The sequence below is a fragment of the Rattus rattus genome, chromosome 2 (assembly GCF_011064425.1).
Source record: "Rattus rattus isolate New Zealand chromosome 2, Rrattus_CSIRO_v1, whole genome shotgun sequence".
Classification (NCBI taxonomy): Eukaryota; Metazoa; Chordata; class Mammalia; order Rodentia; family Muridae; genus Rattus; species Rattus rattus.
In genome coordinates, this window is record NC_046155.1 from 207,452,338 (window position 1) to 207,469,049 (window position 16,712).

Consider the following 16,712-nt stretch of genomic DNA (forward strand, 5'->3'; position numbering starts at 1 on the left):
TCATCTTTAAAAATTGTAGTAGCTAAAAAGAAATCCACTAAAATTCATGTTTAACAAACATTTCTTAAAGGAAGAAACACAAATGATAAACAAATATATGATAAATGTTGATCAATACAAATAGCCTTGGACATTTAAATCCAAAGCACAATTAGACATCTTCTTTGTCCTCTAACAGGACTCTTCTTTAAAAGTTGGATGATAATAATTGATAATAAGACTTCCAGGAAGGAAACATTTGCCGATGAGTGGTGGAAATATATTTTATTACAATAATTATTGAAAGTATAGGGTTTTCTTCTAAGACCCCTTCTTCTATGATAGAACTACTATGCAAAATAATAATTATATATACATGAAATGAAACACACACACAGACAATGAGATCAGTATCAAGAGGCCTATACACTTTCATGTTTATTTAATATTCATGATAATAAGATATAGAGTGAATCAAAGAAGTTGATGATCAAGGATATGTAGTCTACGGCATGGTCTATTTAGCCTCCAGTTTGTTTTGATTACTGAGTGGTAGTAGCATAAAGAACGTCTCTATTTAGGTTCTATCACTGCATACATACATGCATGTGATAACAATTAATGAAAGATGAAGCCACAAACTTGAAGGAGAATGAGAAGCAATGTATGGGAAGCAATGCCTCTGGATGTTCTTGAGATTCCAAACACAATGAAGGACATTGACAGTCCACTTCCCATTACAGGCAAATGTAGAAGAACACATAAAGAAATGTAGAAAATGTGATCTCATTTAGGTGTCCTGATGGTAAAAATAAAAAGCTGTTAGGAAACTATCCTGTGTTTATTTTTCCTTGTTCCACAAAAGAAAGAACAAAACAAAACAAAAGAGCATCAATGTTTACAACACATCTTGTGGAAGTAATGATTCTGTATAAAACCGAAACTGTTTAAATAGAGAAGCACAGAACAACAGCATTATGAAGCAAATAAAAAGGAACTAACATACTTTATAGTGTTGCTGGATAAGACAAATGCATGGGCACTGGCAGCGACTTGTTTTGGAACAAATTAAATTTTAATTGAGCATTTTCCTTCTGATATTTAATACCCATAGTGGGTATGTAAAACTTAGGGTGTGACTTTCCCTGCCCTCCACGCAGTTTCTTTTACTGATTCATATTTGTCTACAAACAAGCAAAGAAACAAATGTGGCAACGTTCATCCTTGTAATTATAACACATCCAATATTATTACAATTGATTATCTAAAAACCTCTCTATAATTTAAAAATGTTTAGGGATTGTCTGTTTATTTTACACATTGAACTTAATGGATAAAGTCACTTTGTGAACTAAACTGTGTGAAATTATTCTTCCCCTTGGATTATTTTGTATTAAAAATTCATTTATAGAAAACAAAGTCGTTATTACGTCAAAGAATTTTCATTGAGGTTGAACAAAAGTACTAGTTAGCTTAATGAAGGAAGTGTAAGATAACACTTTTTCTCAACCCTTTGGGTCAGCAAGTGTTCAAGGGCAGTGAAAAATTTCACTTTCCCTATTACAGGCCAGAAAATATAGTTGATGCGGATCCTTAGATTCATACTCTCACATTTACATAAATTGTGAATCCCATGAAACCTTTCTTGAGTCCATTTTCTCACCAGCTGTAGGACTACATCTATTTACTAATGAATTAAGTATATGGTAATGTATACAAGATCGTGTACATTTCTCCTTAGTGGAGTTTCATGTCATTTTGGGGTTACTTTGATTCTAATCAAAATTACAATTTGTTTTCTTCAATTATAAAACAAGTAATTGATTGAGACCCACTTATTTCAATATTTTGTAGGCTCAAGAAGAAATATATCATGGTACCATGAACAAAATTAGATTCAAGCTGCTATGCACCAGTGTTCTTTAGGGTATGCACTCCATGAGAATAGGAGTTCCCTGCTTGTAGCTTGAACATACAATACATCACTGTGCACCTTCTGTTCTGCAAAGGTGTGACTTATAAGGCTTGAAATATACAGGCCATGCCAAGGCTCCACATCGCACCTAGCCTCAGGCTAAGGTTTTCCTTCAGAACTGGCTGGTCTTCTTTACTCGGCCTTCTTGGGCTAAACCTCTAACCTTTCTCTCAAAGACCTTAATGTCATGGAGAACTTTCTCTTCTCTATTTGATACTCACATCAGGACTCAAGGCTTTCAAAACATTCCTGATCCTTGCAGCTGGTTTAGCATAAGACTAAATAAAGAATAAATCTTTGTTGATTTCAATGACTAATTGTGTAGTTAAAAATCTCTGAGTAGGCACTGGAAACTGTTAAAAAATTACAGCTTGGTAGTTATTCGTTAATAGCTAATAATGAGAACTGCTTTGCCTGGATAATTCAGCCATCACTAAAGAAAATTGAAGGCAGAGCAAATGGATTAGGGTTCTAAAGGACCGGTTTAGTTATGGCAGATAGCTCAAGTGAAGCCCTCAATGGAAAGGTCCTTGTTGTCATAGTAACAATTACATAGCAAAGTAATGGCTCTCATTATGTTGCATAATGTTTCCTTCATTGAAAAGCCCCAGATAAAATTCAGAGGAAAATTTGTTGGTGAAGAAGAACAACATCAACATCAACAACAACAACAGAACATTTTTACTGATGTTTTTCCTTAATTTCTTCTTATCATCTCATTACATAAGCCAGTGGAGCATTTGACACTAACAAGCAGCAAAGTGCCCACCATGTCATCACCTAGCAGCATGGAAATTATTGGCTTAATGTAGTCTCCTATGTTACTGTGAGAGGAAAAATTCTTAGACTAAGCCACACTATTTCACAAGATGTGCTACAGTAGAGCCCTTTCCCCGAGTCTTGTACTCTCCCTGTGTTCACTATTTCTCCCTGTTTTCTACATATCTAGCATGTTCCTGTTTCAGAGTCTTGGCAGGCATAGTTCTTTTTGTAAAGTTACCAAAACATTCCCTGTTTTCTCTATAGCTTTCTTAATATCATAGGTTGATGTCTATATGCAGGTGAGGGCTGGCACAAGTTAGATCAAGGTCATGATTGGACAGTAATAAAAAATAAGGTAGGGACAAAGCTTTTGTAAGGTTGGAGAGAAGGGGAAGGAAGAGAATCAAGATGGAGATGGAGAAAGATGATTCAGATCCTGGTGGTCTAAAATGGCCCTAGGTAGTTATGTATACATCTTAAGGGATGGATTTCTAAGATCAATTTATCTTATCTATGTGGGCAGTTTATATCTTTATCATTTGGCTGTGAGTTTATTGTTCTGATGTACTGTGGATTGTGAAGTTAACATATAAATCTGACTGTTGGGTTACAGTTTGTTGAGTCTTAATTTTACCGGGTAGCTGGAACCAGAGAGTTCGCAGTTAGCAGAGAGCCACTGGGAGAGACACTAATCAGAGATAAATTATGGTTAGTTCCATATGGCCCTTGAGTGCCAGAACTAACGCTAGGGACCAGTGTGGCAAGGTGCCATGCTGGAACAGTTTATGGACTGCCTGGGTCTGAGAGTACTTGGGGGCAGCATGCAGCTGCTGAGAGAAAGATACCATGCAGTGCCATATGGTCCCATGAGTGCCAGTGCTAGCGAGGGATAAAAGGTTACGCCATTTTTTATAAATATTTACCACAACATAATATTACCCATTAAGAATGACTTACCCATGTTTTAACTTAATAAAGACAAAAAATACCATCTTCCAGCGTCTGATTCTCTATTTTGCTAAAACAAATTTTGTACTCGAGTTCCGCTGTCAAATTGATGCACCTTGGAAGAGGTTATTTCAGTTTAAGAATTGCCTAATGAAATAGACATGTCTGTAGAACTTTTTTTTAAGTTACTGATTGATATAAAAGAACCCAACATAATGTTGGTGGTACAATCCCTAGACAGGTGGGCCTGGATTTGTAAAACTATAATAGGTGAGCATAAACTTGGAAGCAAACTAAGAAGAAGTTTCCCAGTGGTCCATACTTAAGAGTCTGCCTTTATACTCCCTCAATGCTGGATTATAACTTGAAGATAAATAAAACCTCCCACCTCCCAAGATGTTTTTAGGTGTGGTTTTATCACATCAATATCAAAGCAAACTAGGATATTATGTCTTTTATTATTCCTAATCTATTTCACCATCTAACATTATATACATGTACATTTTAAGCACATAACATGAACCTTTCTCTTACTTTAAACATTTGTGAAATATAGACAGTATATAACGGCTATTTACAATTCTAAAGGTTTTTGAAATAATCTATTTCCAATAAAACTGGTTAATATGTGAAAGATCATGTGAATTTTATTTGGAGTAAGGAATGAAATAGTGGTACACTTAAATACATTCCAATTGTTTCCCTAAAATTCATGGTCGAATATGAAAGGGCTACCACTTCCTCAACAGTTGCATCAGACAATGAGAAATTATTAACCTTTTCTCATTGTTATCTACACAGTATAGGATAAGAAAGTATCAGAGTCCTTGGTCCGAATTTTTGTCTTGACCTTTTCTGGTTTGTGATGTTGGGCATCTGTTTTGCTATAGTAAATTTTAGTTCATATCTCTATTAATGGAAGCTAATAAACCATAACTAAACAACACCTAGAAGTTTGTTTTTCATCGTAACACATCTGTGTTGTTAATGGATCTGCTTCTACATGTGTACATTTTTTCTTGAAGTTTTGCAAGAAAAATTATTCCAGACACACATTCCTTAGATGCAAAGAGATAAATAATTTGCACTCATGGAAATCAGTAGAATTCATACCTAGAAAAATACTAAAGTTGATATATCCTCAAATTTTTATTATTTGCCAAATGTTGCAAATGCTGGTCATTATTTTCATTAGGCTTTTAATAACTACTTTGTTCCAGACACTTTAGTCTAATTATCTGTATACCACACAGAAAAAAATAAGTAGAAATAAAAATGGTATGGCTTGTTTGCTACCTAATTTAGTATGTCAAAGCAGATGTCCAACATTTTCCAACTAGAAAAGATCAGGAACAAAATTCATACCTAGGATGCTCATGCGAATGGGAAGGTTTAATAATGCTAATTCAGTTGGTCTCATCTCCTTTTACGTTATTTTCCAAGGTCACGCTATGAGATAGGTTATAGGGTTACAATTTCTACCACTCCAAAGAAACAAGGTGTCAGTGAAGTGGAATGCTGGAATGTGGCATCATGGAACAAGTGGGACCTGATTTGATTGGCAATAAAAATACACCAGCCCTGGCCCCATAGGAATGAAAAATATTCCTCTGCCATGTACAGTTAGCATAAGCTTTATACTAGGAAGACTTGGAGAAGAAAAGCAAAACACAACACACAATCAAAATTATTTGCATTCGTTTCTTAGTTTTGCTGGAAACCAGAGTTTTAGAAAGCTTTACAACTATCATTAACTGTTGTGTGCTTTCTGGTTTTGAGAAGCCATATAAATATTTAAAGGGAAGAGAGAAGCCCATTGTAAGGGTTTAGGAAGTAAAAAGTAAGTACTCTCATTCATCTTTCATGTGACATTATTTTATGCAGATTCTGATAACATTTTTCTTGACTCAGAGCGTCAAGCTGTAGCAAGGACTCCTTCACCAATGAGATCCTTTTCTATGATCTTGGCCAGAGAGAGCCCTCATTTCCTGACTTTAGACAATTTTGTCAGACAAAGAAAATATGCTGAAAAGTCCAGCTCTTACACATACGTTTAATTGCTGTTTGGAAACCAGTGTCATTAAAGGCTCTAACCCTCCTCCAAGTGTTGCAATCAAAACAGCAAACACCTTAGAAGGAAAGGCTGCTGAAACATCCAAGTGAGTACATAGTCACATGAGAAGGGAATTGTTGAACATTAAAAGAGAAAGTTTCCAAATAAGGAGAGTCTTCATAAAAGAAACATGGGTTATTTATATGCCCGCATAAGACATAATTAAATTTCTATGTCTTTTATAAATGAATAATTTAATTTTGTTGCTAGTGATCACCTACATAACACAGACAACAGTGCTTGCAAATGCAAAATCTTTAGAGGCTGATGTTTTAAATGAAATTCTCCATGAATACAGTAAGTTCCATAATGACAGCTTAAAGTCCTAATTCATAAAAACATTATTAAAGTACATTATTTATACCTACTTTTGTGGACTTCTGCCCTTGTTCCTGATTTTCACTGTGTATGGCTATAATCACAAACACAGTATATAATGGAAGCATTAATTCAATCTGAACTTAGGCAAGAATACTGTATTACCATAATAAAACCTCAGCTATAATAACTCAAAGCATGGGACTCATTTGCACAAGAATATTCTCTTTTAAAAACTTTAAAAGAAGGACTTACACCTCACAGCCTCAAGTATCTATTTCAACTGTGAAGTTCAATGTACCATTGACTAATTGGCACAGACTGTCTGATGAAATATTTATTCCTCTGCAGTAGGAAACTTACATTCAGATACTGACTTGTAATTATAAGGCAACTGTGGCATTATAAGTATGGTCTTAGAAATATTTGAAAGTACTCATATGTAATTGGGTTCTTTTCTGATTCATGGTATCAGACGATTGTGTTTAGCAAAAGCGTTTTCAATTACCTGGCATTTTTATTTACTTAGAAAGATGGAAAATGTCCTGCTATATATAATTTCTCCCAGAAAAAAACTGAATGTATTAATACTCTAAAATATCTTTTTTCAACTTTTAAAATATATTTTTCTTAGGCCTAAACCTTGTAGAAATACAAAGTGAATTTCAATAGTCTTATCTCCTACTCTGGAATGATAAAAATTTACCTTCTGGACTTTCTCCTTCGGACTGAGCAAGTTTCAGGAGTACTCTGTAGAAATGTTCAGACAAAGTGAGAACGTGTCTCCTGATGGTGCTAGAATATCTCAGGGAGTAGTAGAAAGGGGCTCTTTATAAATTATGCTCCTAACACAAAAAGAAAGTGTTAGCTTTGATCTTGAAGGTAAAAAAGCTCTATACCTAAGGGGATGAATTAATTCCTGTATTTAATTAGATGTGGTTCTTAGTAGACAACTTAAGCATTCATCTTAGAATTTCACATTGGATATTCTGAGATTGGTAAAAATCTCCCAATAGTTCCGGCAAATGAAAAACTTAGAAAACATCAGTCCCTGAAAATGACAAATGGCAAAGAGGAAGGCATTTCAAATAAAGAATAAATAATTCTATGAATTAAAGATAAAAACAGTTTCTAAAAATAAAAATTCACGTTACTGATTCAAGCCAAAAGTCCAGCTATTTCAGCTATTAAATATAGGCACTTGTCATTTGAAATCATTAGACTTACCAGAACATTGCCCATAGAGTCCCAGTTATAGTTATAGTTAGGCAGGATTTGACCATCTCTCTTGGCCCCAGTCATACCAAGGCATGCTCAGATATCTGAAAAAGTATCCTCCAGGAAACTTCATGAAACCACACATGATTTTCATAGCATTCCGACTTACAACAACCTGCGTATACCCAAGAACTCTACTTCATAAAACTGCTCAGAAGGACAGTGAAGGTAATGTCCCTGCCACACTGCCACATGAATGTCACCAGCTTCAAATATCTGCTGACAAGAGCCAGAGCTGAAAAAGAATGAAAAAAATCAACTCAAAATAGAATGCTCTAACACAGTGCTTCTCAACCTTGCTAATGCTGTGACCTGGTAAGGCAGTTGCTCATGTCGTGATAACCCCCAACCATAAAATTATTTTTGTTACTACTTCATAACTGTATTTGATACTTTTATCAATTTTAATGTAAATATATATATATTTTTTCTGATGGTCTTAGATGACCCCTGTGAAAGGGTCATTCAATACTCCAAAGGAGTTATGGCACATAGACTGACAACTGCTGGTCTAACACATTTTTTAATAAAATAATTATATGAAGTAGACAATTTAATTTACTTTTAATATTGTTTGTAAGAAATTTACCCAAAGCTGAGCAAGGACCTTGCAAAGTTCCTGATAGCAATGTCCATCTTTGAAGGGGCTGTTATTTTTTAAGTAGGGAAAAGGTGGAATCAGCTTGAGGTGTTTGGGGAACCACAATGTTTCTGGGAGGGGAAACCACTCAGCAGTAATCCTCTCTGTCACCTGGGCTTCATACTTTCTGTCTTTATTTAATGGGAATATTTCCAATTTCTTCTCCAGAAAAAGAAAAAGAAGAAAAGAAGAAAGTGGAGAAGAAAGTTACTTCTGATACAAAAAAGAAAGGTAAGGATTAGAAAATCTATCAACACTTAAATCCAACAGTGTTAATTGATAGTGTTGCTGGCAAAGCTACTTTTTTCTAGAAAGAGATTCACTTGTTTGTCACTGTTAGTGAAAACAATTGATATTTTTAAATGCTCCAAATTGGATTTGAAGGAAACATGTAAAACCCTTTATTGCCATATTCACTTAAAAATAGAATTTCTCTGTTTAGCTTGGGCTAATCATGATTCTCATGCCTCAGAGACCTGAAACTTCAAGACTGTACCACATCATCTGGCATCTAAACATCTGTTAAGATACTACTGCTGTATTCTTTTGCATTTTGCAGTATACACACATACACACACACACGCACACACACACACATGCATACAAAGAGAGAGAGAGTGAGAAAGAGTGGGGAGTAGGTATGTGGTATATAGGTGTACATGTGAATAATAAAGATTACTATTTAGTTTATTCAATTTTATTAAAAGTAAATATCAAGAGGTCAAATTATTTTATACTGTGAGAAGAATACATGGAATAGTTTGTTAGGCCATTCTCATTCTTATTTCTCTCTTGACACTTTTGGTCATATTTATCTGATATTACCAAGCAGCTTTCAGGAATTTCAAAATTCCAAGTATACTTCTATGGCTGAAACCACAGGGAACACTCAATTTATTCCTTTTAATATATTTAATATATATATAGCAATTAATACTGCATTTAATATCTCTACCTTTGTTAAAATTTTCTTTTCCTTATCAAATTAAATAGCTATATAGATAGACAAGACTTGTAAGCTTTGAGTGTGTTTGGAAAGTTCTAGTATGCCCATTTATACAGAATTTGTCTTGAACTTAAGAGTTTTCTTGGCAAAGTAAACTGGATACTATAATGGCAGTCATGTGTCTTCTGAAAGATATAAGAACAAATTAGTTAGAGGCTTATAGCATTCTTATTTTCCCTGCAGAAAAAGGAGAAGCCAAAAAGAAAAGTGAGAAAGAAACTGTCATTGATGGGAAAGGAAAAGGTATTGTTCATTGCTTTGCTTTCCCTGTCACCTTCCAAGATTTAGTTCATGAATAACATTGGTGCATCAACATGCAACTTGAGTATCGGTACTCACATCTATCTGTGTGTAGAATACCAAAACAAAAATGTGGTAGGAAGTGAAATCTACACAAAGAAACATTATTCAAAGCCATTTGTAAGACATATACCCAGTACTGAGCAAGACACTGTGCAAAGTGCCTGATAGCATTGTCCATTTTTGACGGGGCTACAGTATGTGGGAATGTCCAAAGTTCTATTTGATATTTATTCTTGCTGAAAAGGAAAGCAGGTGTGTGGGTAAGAGCTGAAATAGAAGATTAGTATACATGCATGTACCCAAGCCCCACTCACATAAGCTTTCTTACATGGTCATGAGAAGCAACACCTGGCAAGGTGAAGTAGGATGCCGAAGTGGGAGATGTGGGCACTGACTTTTTCTTTTTTACTTATATTTCAAAGGGGTCACTCCCCAGGCATTGAAGAGAGGATAATACTGGGTCTGTAAACATGGAAGTGGGCTTTACAAAATTCCTACTCAAAGGGAACAGATAAATAATTTATAGTACCCAACTGTGTGAAGTAAATGTGTAAGATAAATGAAAAAAAAAAAGCAGCTAAGGCCAACAGGATTTATCTCATCCCGTCAAGTTGCTCATCATCTTGGCAAAGATGAGGAAGGCACGGGATCTACTTGAGGAAAAGAGTATCACGGTGCAAAGCACAAAGCCAAGAGAGTAAAGATTCTCATTAAGAAATTGATGATTTTCATGGTTTTGTGGTGTCTGCGGCCCTCCAGTGGCTACCCCCAGTTCCCCCACTGCTACATATTTTTATTCAATTTCCTGACCCTCCGTACATCTCCCCCAACCCCCTTCCAGTACTTGATCCTGCCCTAAATTTTTTCTCCCCCTCCTCTCTCCCTCCAAAGTCCTCCCATCCTTCATCGCCCATGATCACCCTGTTCCCACCTCTATGCAGGACTGAAACATCCACACCCTTGTCTTCCTTCCTCCAAAATCCATATGGTCTGTGGGTTGTATCGTGGGCATTGTGAGCTTTTGGACTAAGTCATTATCAGTGAGTGCACACAATGTTCTTTTGTGTCTGGGTTACCTCACTGAGAATGGTATTTTCTACTTTTACCCATTTGCTGTAAATTTAATGAAGTCATTGATTTTAATAGCTGAGTAGTACTCTATTGTACAAATGAGTCACATTATCTGTATCTATTCCTCTGTTGAAGGACATTTTGGTTCTTTCCAGCTTCTGGCTATTATAAATAAGCTGCACTGAACACAGTGGAGCATGTGTCCTTGTTATATGTTGGGGCATCTTTTGGGTACATGCCCACGGGTGGTATAACTGGGTCCTCAGGTAGTACTATGTACAATTTTCTGAGGGATTGCCAGACTGATTTCCAGAATGGTTGTATCAGTTTGCAATGCCACCAACAATGCAGGGGTGTTCCTCTTTCTCCACATCCTTGCCAGCATCTGCATCACCTGAGTTTTTGATCTTAGCCACTATGATTGGTATAAGGTGGGATCTCAGGGTTATTTTGATTTGCATATCCCTGATGATGAAGGATGTTGGACGTTTCTTTAAGTCCTTCTTAGCCATTTGAGATTCTCTGTTTAGCTTTGTACCCCATTTTTATAGGGTTATTTGATTCTATGGAATCTAACTTCTTGAGTTCTTTGCATAATTTGGATATTAACACTCTTTTTGATATAGGATTGATAAAGATCTGTGGGTTGCCATTTTATCCTGTTGACAGTGTACTTTGCCTTACAGAAGCTTTTCAATTTTATGAGGTCCCTTATTGATTGTTGCTCTTAGAGCATGAGGCATTGGTGTTCTCTTCAGGAAGTATAGAGTCCACCTCCAATGGATAGGCACAGCCCCAAGACAAGGGATGGAGCCACCCACCCATTTTAAAATTTTTAATCCATAAATATTCCTGCCCAAAGGAAAGACAGGGACAAAATTTGGAGCAGAGTCTGAAAAGCCATCAAGGGACAGCCCCACCTGGAAATCCATCTTGTCTGCAGACCCCAAACCTGGACACTGTTGCTGTTGCCAAGAGGTGCTTACTGCTAGGAACCTGGTATGGCTGTCCCCTGGTATGTTCTGTCAGAACCTAATCAATGCAGATGCAGATGCTGGCAGCCAACCATTAAGCTCAGGGACCTCAGTAGCGGAGCTGGTGGAAGGACTGGAGGAGCAGCGGGGATTGCAACCCCAGAGAAAGAACAATGTCCACTGGCTGGACCACCTAGTGCTCCCAGGGATTAGACCACCAACAAAGGAGTGTACTGGGAGGGATCCATGGTTCCAGATACATATGTAGAGGAGGATGACCTTGTCTGAAATTAACTGAGGCCCTTGGTCCTGTGGAGGTTTGATGACCCAGGTTAGGGAGATGCTGGAACAGTGGGGGAGCACCCTCCTAGAGGCAAAGGGGAGGGGGAGAGGGAATGTGTGGGGTAGGGGTTGTGGAGAGAGAACCAAGAAGAGGGATATCATTTGAGATATAAAGAAATGAAAGGATTAATAAAAGAAAATGATGATTCAACTGTTGCACAGCTTAGATTTTTCAATTTTGTTTTGATTTTTATAGTATACAAAAGTAAGCCCTGGCTTCTATTCACATAGGACATACATTTATATGGAAAGCTGTCACCTGAAGTATTACGGTTCAGGGATAAATACTTTAACCCCAAGAATTTCTTCTACTCATGTCATCGATGGTTGAATATCTGCTTAGAGCTACTCCATTCTGTTGAGTTATGTAGGAATTGTGTCCCACTAAAATTCAAACATCCCAGGGCCTGACTATGCAATAGAATAGGCTATTAATAATGTGAGTTAATGAGATATCCAGATCCTCTTGTGATAACAGTAAACTGAAAGCAACTCTCTGAAAGTTTACACAGTAGTTATGTTTAAGTGAGGAGGACGTCAAAGAGAGCTCAAAGGTGGGATAGAGGAAGGATAAGGCAGGCTGTACAGGATGGCATTAGTAAAGTCCTTCCGTTCTCAGGGAGAAATGGAAGTAATAGCTTATGTGAATGGAGTTTAAAAGTGAGACCTTAGTATGACAAACTAAGTAATGACTACTGTTAATGGAAAATAGGAATGATGGTATTTCTTCTACTGGCCTATAAACAGGGTAAAGTATATCGCACCCAGGGTTGCATATGGCTTACAAGCAAAAAGGGATGACAGAGGTTAAGTGGGTCAAGGAGTTTTGTCCAGTAAATATTAGACAAAACTCAAAGGTGCAGGGTCTGTTGAGTGAGTGTGTGTGTGTGTGTGTGTGTGTGTGTGTGTGTGTGTGTGCATGAGTGTTTCTGTGTGCATTCTGTCTCTGTATATATCTGTCAGTCTCTCCATTTGTTTCTCTCTCTCTCTCTCTCTCTCTCTCTCTCTCTCTCTCTCTCTCTCTCTCTCTCCCCAAAAATCACGTTCATTGGGGGTCCAGCCTTGGCAGGACCAAGGGCTCTGTGTGTGTGTGTGTGTGTGTGTGTGTGTGTGTGTGTGTGTGTGTCCGTTGCCTGTGTCTGTGTCTGTGCGTGTGTGTGTGTGTGCTTTCTGTGTGTTTTCTTTTGGTTTAGTTTTGGAGACGAATGCTTAAATACATGTGTATACAGTGAGTCATGGGAAAATCTTAAACTCCATGCTGTGAAGACCTATGACTTTAGTTTCTATTTTACATGAAGGTGGAGTTGTTCATTACTGAGAGCAACTGTTTATGGCAACTTCTCTTACTGCAAGTCCAGGACCATTGATGCAGAAACCAAACTAAACCACTGATGAACACATATAAGCCTATTTTTTTCCACCTTTTTTAAACTGGGTATTTCTTTTTTTTTAATTTTTTTTATTATTTTTTTTTATTAACTTGAGTATTTCTTATATACATTTCTGAGTGTTATTCCCTTTCCCTGGTTTCCGGGCAACATCCCCTCCCCCCCTTCCTTATGGGTGGTCCTCCCAACCCTCCCCCATTGCCACCCTCCCCCAGTCTAGTTCACTGGGGTTCAGTCTTAGGGACACAGGGCTTCCCTTCCAATGATGCTCTTACTAGGATTTTCATTGCTACCTATGAGGTCAGAGTCCAGGGTCAGTCCATGTATAGTCTTTAGGTAGTGGCTTAGTCCCTGAAAGCTCTGGTTGCTTGGCATTGTTGTACATATGGAGTCTCGAGCCCCTTCAAGCTCTTCCAGTTCTTTCTCTGATTCCTTCAACGGGGGTCCTATTCTCAGTTCAGTGGTTTGCTGCTGGCATTCGCCTCTGTATTTGCTGTATTCTGGCTGTGTCTCTCAGGAGCGATCTACATCCGGCTCCTGTCGGTCTGCACTTCTTTGCTTCATCCATCCTGTCCATTTGGGTGGCTGTATATGCATGGGCCACATGCGGGGCAGACTCCGAATGGGTGTTCCTTCAGTCCCTGTTTTAATCTTTGCCTCTCTCTTCCCTGCCAAGGGTATTCTTTTTCCCCCTTTAAAGAAGGAGTGAAGCATCCACACCCTGATCATCCGTCCTGAGTTTCACTTGCCCTAGGCATCTAGGGTAATTCAAGCATTTGGGCTAATAGCCACTTATCAATGAGTGCATACCATGTATGTCTTTCTGTGATTGGGTTAGCTCACTCAGGATGATATTTTCCAGTTCCAACCATTTGCCTACGAATTTCATAAAGTCGTTGTTTTTGATAGCTGAGTAATATTCCATTGTGTAGATGGACCACATTTTCTGTATCCATTCCTCTGTTGTAGGGCATCTGGGTTCTTTCCAGCTTCTGGCTATTATAAATAAGGCTGCGATGAACATAGTGGAGCATGTGTCTTTTTTATATGTTGGGGCATCTTTTGGGTATATGCCCAAGAGAGGTATAGCTGGATCCTCAGGCAGTTCAATGTCCAATTTTCTGAGGAACCTCCAGACTGATTTCCAGAATGGTTGTACCAGTCTGCAATCCCAACAACAATGGAGGAGTGTTCCTCTTTCTCCACATCCTCGCCAGCATCTGTTGTCACCTGAGTTTTTGATCTTAGCCATTCTGACTGGTGTGAGGTGTAATCTCAGGGTTGTTTTGATTTGCATTTCCCGGATGACTAAGGATATTGAACATTTCTTTAGGTGCTTCTCAGCCATTGGACATTCCTCAGGTAAGAATGTTTTGTTTATCTCTGAACCCCATTATTTAAAAGTGTTATTTGTCTCCCTGTAGTCTAACTTCTTGAGTTCTCTGTATATTTTGGATATAAGCCCTCTATCAGTCGTAGGATTGGTAAAGATCTTTTCCCAACCTGTTGGTTGCCGTTTTGTCCTAACACAGTGTCCTTTGCCTTACAGAAGCTTTGCAGTTTTATGAGATCCCATTTGTCGATTCTTGATCTTAGAGCATAAGCCATTGGTGTTTTGTTCAGGAAATTTTTTCCAGTGCCCATGTGTTCGAGATGCTGCCCTAGTTTTTCTTCTATTAGTTTGAGTGTATCTGGTTTGATGTGGAGGTCCTTGATCCACTTGGACTTACGCTTTGTACAGGGTGATAAGCATGGATCGATCTGCATTCTTCTACATGCTGACCTCCAGTTGAACCAGGACAATTGGCTGAAAATGCTGTGGTTTTTCATTGGATGGTTTTGGCTCCTATGTCAAACATCAAGTGACCATAGGTGTGTGGGTTCATTTCTGGGTCTTCAATTCTATTCCACTGGTCTATCTGCCTGTCTCTATACCAATATCACACACTTTTTTATTACTGTTGCTCTGTAATACTGCTTGAGTTCAGGGATACTGATTCCCCTGGAAGTACTTTTATTGTTGAGGATAGTTTTAGCTATCCTGGGGTTTTGTTATTACAGATGAATTTGCAAATTGTTCTGTCTAACTCTATGAAGAATTGAATTGGAATTTTAGTGGGGATTCTATGGAATCTGTAGACTGCTTTTGGTAAAATGGCCATTTTTCCTATATTAATCCTGCCAATCCATGAACATGGGAGATCTTTCCATCTTCTGAGATCTTCAATTTCTTTCTTCAGATGCTTGAAATTCTTATCATACAGATCTTTCATTTGCTTGGTTAAAGTCACACCAAGGTATTTTATATTATTTGGGACTATTATGAAGGGTATCGTTTCCCTAACTTCATCTCAGCTTATTTCTCTTTTGTGTAGAGGAGGGCAACTGATTTATTTGAGTTAATTTTATACTCAACCACTTTGCTGAAGTTGTTTATCAGGTTTAGTAGTTCTCTGATGGAACTTTTGGGATCACTTAAATATATTATCATATCATCTGCAAATAGTGATATTTTGACTTCTTCTTTTCTGATCTGTATCCCCTTGACCTCCTTTTGTTGTCTGATTGCTCTGGCTAGAACTTCAAGAACTATATTGAATAAGTAGGGAGAGAGTGGGCAGCCTTGTCTAGTCCCTGATTTTAGTAGGATTGCTTCAAGTTTCTCTCCATTTTGTTTAGTATTAGCTACTGGTTTGCTGTATATGGCTTTTGCTATGTTTAGGTATGGGCCTTAAATTACTGTTCTTTCCAGAACTTTTATCATGAAGGAGTGTTGAATTTTGTCAAATGCTTTCTCAGCATCTAATGAAGTGATCATGTGGTTTTTATCTTTCAGTTTGTTTATATAATGGATTACGTTGATGGTTTTCCATATATTAAACCATCACTGCATGCCTGGGATGAAGCCTACTTGATCATGATGGATGTTTATTTTGATGTGTTTTTGGATTCGGTTTGCAAGAATTTTTATTGAGTATTTTTGCATCAATATTCATAAGGGAAATTGGTCTGAAGTTCTCTTTCTTTATTGGGTCTTTGTGTGGTTTAGGTATAAGAGTAATTGTGGCTTAATAGAAGGAATTCGGTAGTGCTGTCTATTTCAATTTAATGTAATAGTTTGGATAGCATTGGTATGAGGTCTTCTATGAAGGTCTGATAGAATTCTGCACTGAACCTATCTGTACCTGGGCTCTTTTTGGTTGGGATACTTTTAATGACTGCTTCTATTTCTTTAGGAATTATGGGATTGTCTAAATGGTTTTTCTCTTCCTGATTTAACTTTGGTACCTGGTATTTGTCTAGGAAATTGTCCATTACCTCCAGAATTTTCAAGTTTTGTTGAATATTGGCTTTTGTAGTAGGATCTCATGATTTTCTGAATTTCCTCTGATTCTGTAGTTATGTCTCCCTTTTCATTTCTGATTTTGTTAATTTGGACACACTCTCTGTGTCTATTAGTCTGGCTAAGGGTTTATCTATCCTGTTGATATCTCAAAGAACCAGCTTTTGGTTCTGTTTCTTTGTATAGTCCTTTTTGTTTCTACTTGGTTAATTTCAGCTCTGAGTTTGATTATTTCCTGCCTTCTACTCCTCCTGGGTGTATTTGCTTCCGTA

The 16,712-nt window shown here is 37.5% G+C and overlaps 1 protein-coding gene across 1 annotated transcript in view; it reads left to right on the forward strand.

The window, feature by feature from the left end:
* The window catches only part of Trdn (triadin), a 308,938-nt gene that overhangs the window by 193,373 nt on the left and 98,853 nt on the right, over positions 1-16,712 (forward strand). Inside the window, exons 11-12 of the mRNA XM_032894871.1 lie at positions 8,182-8,244; positions 9,203-9,262. Of these exons, the coding sequence (XP_032750762.1) occupies positions 8,182-8,244; positions 9,203-9,262 (123 nt within the window). The remainder of the gene's footprint in view (positions 1-8,181; positions 8,245-9,202; positions 9,263-16,712) is intronic.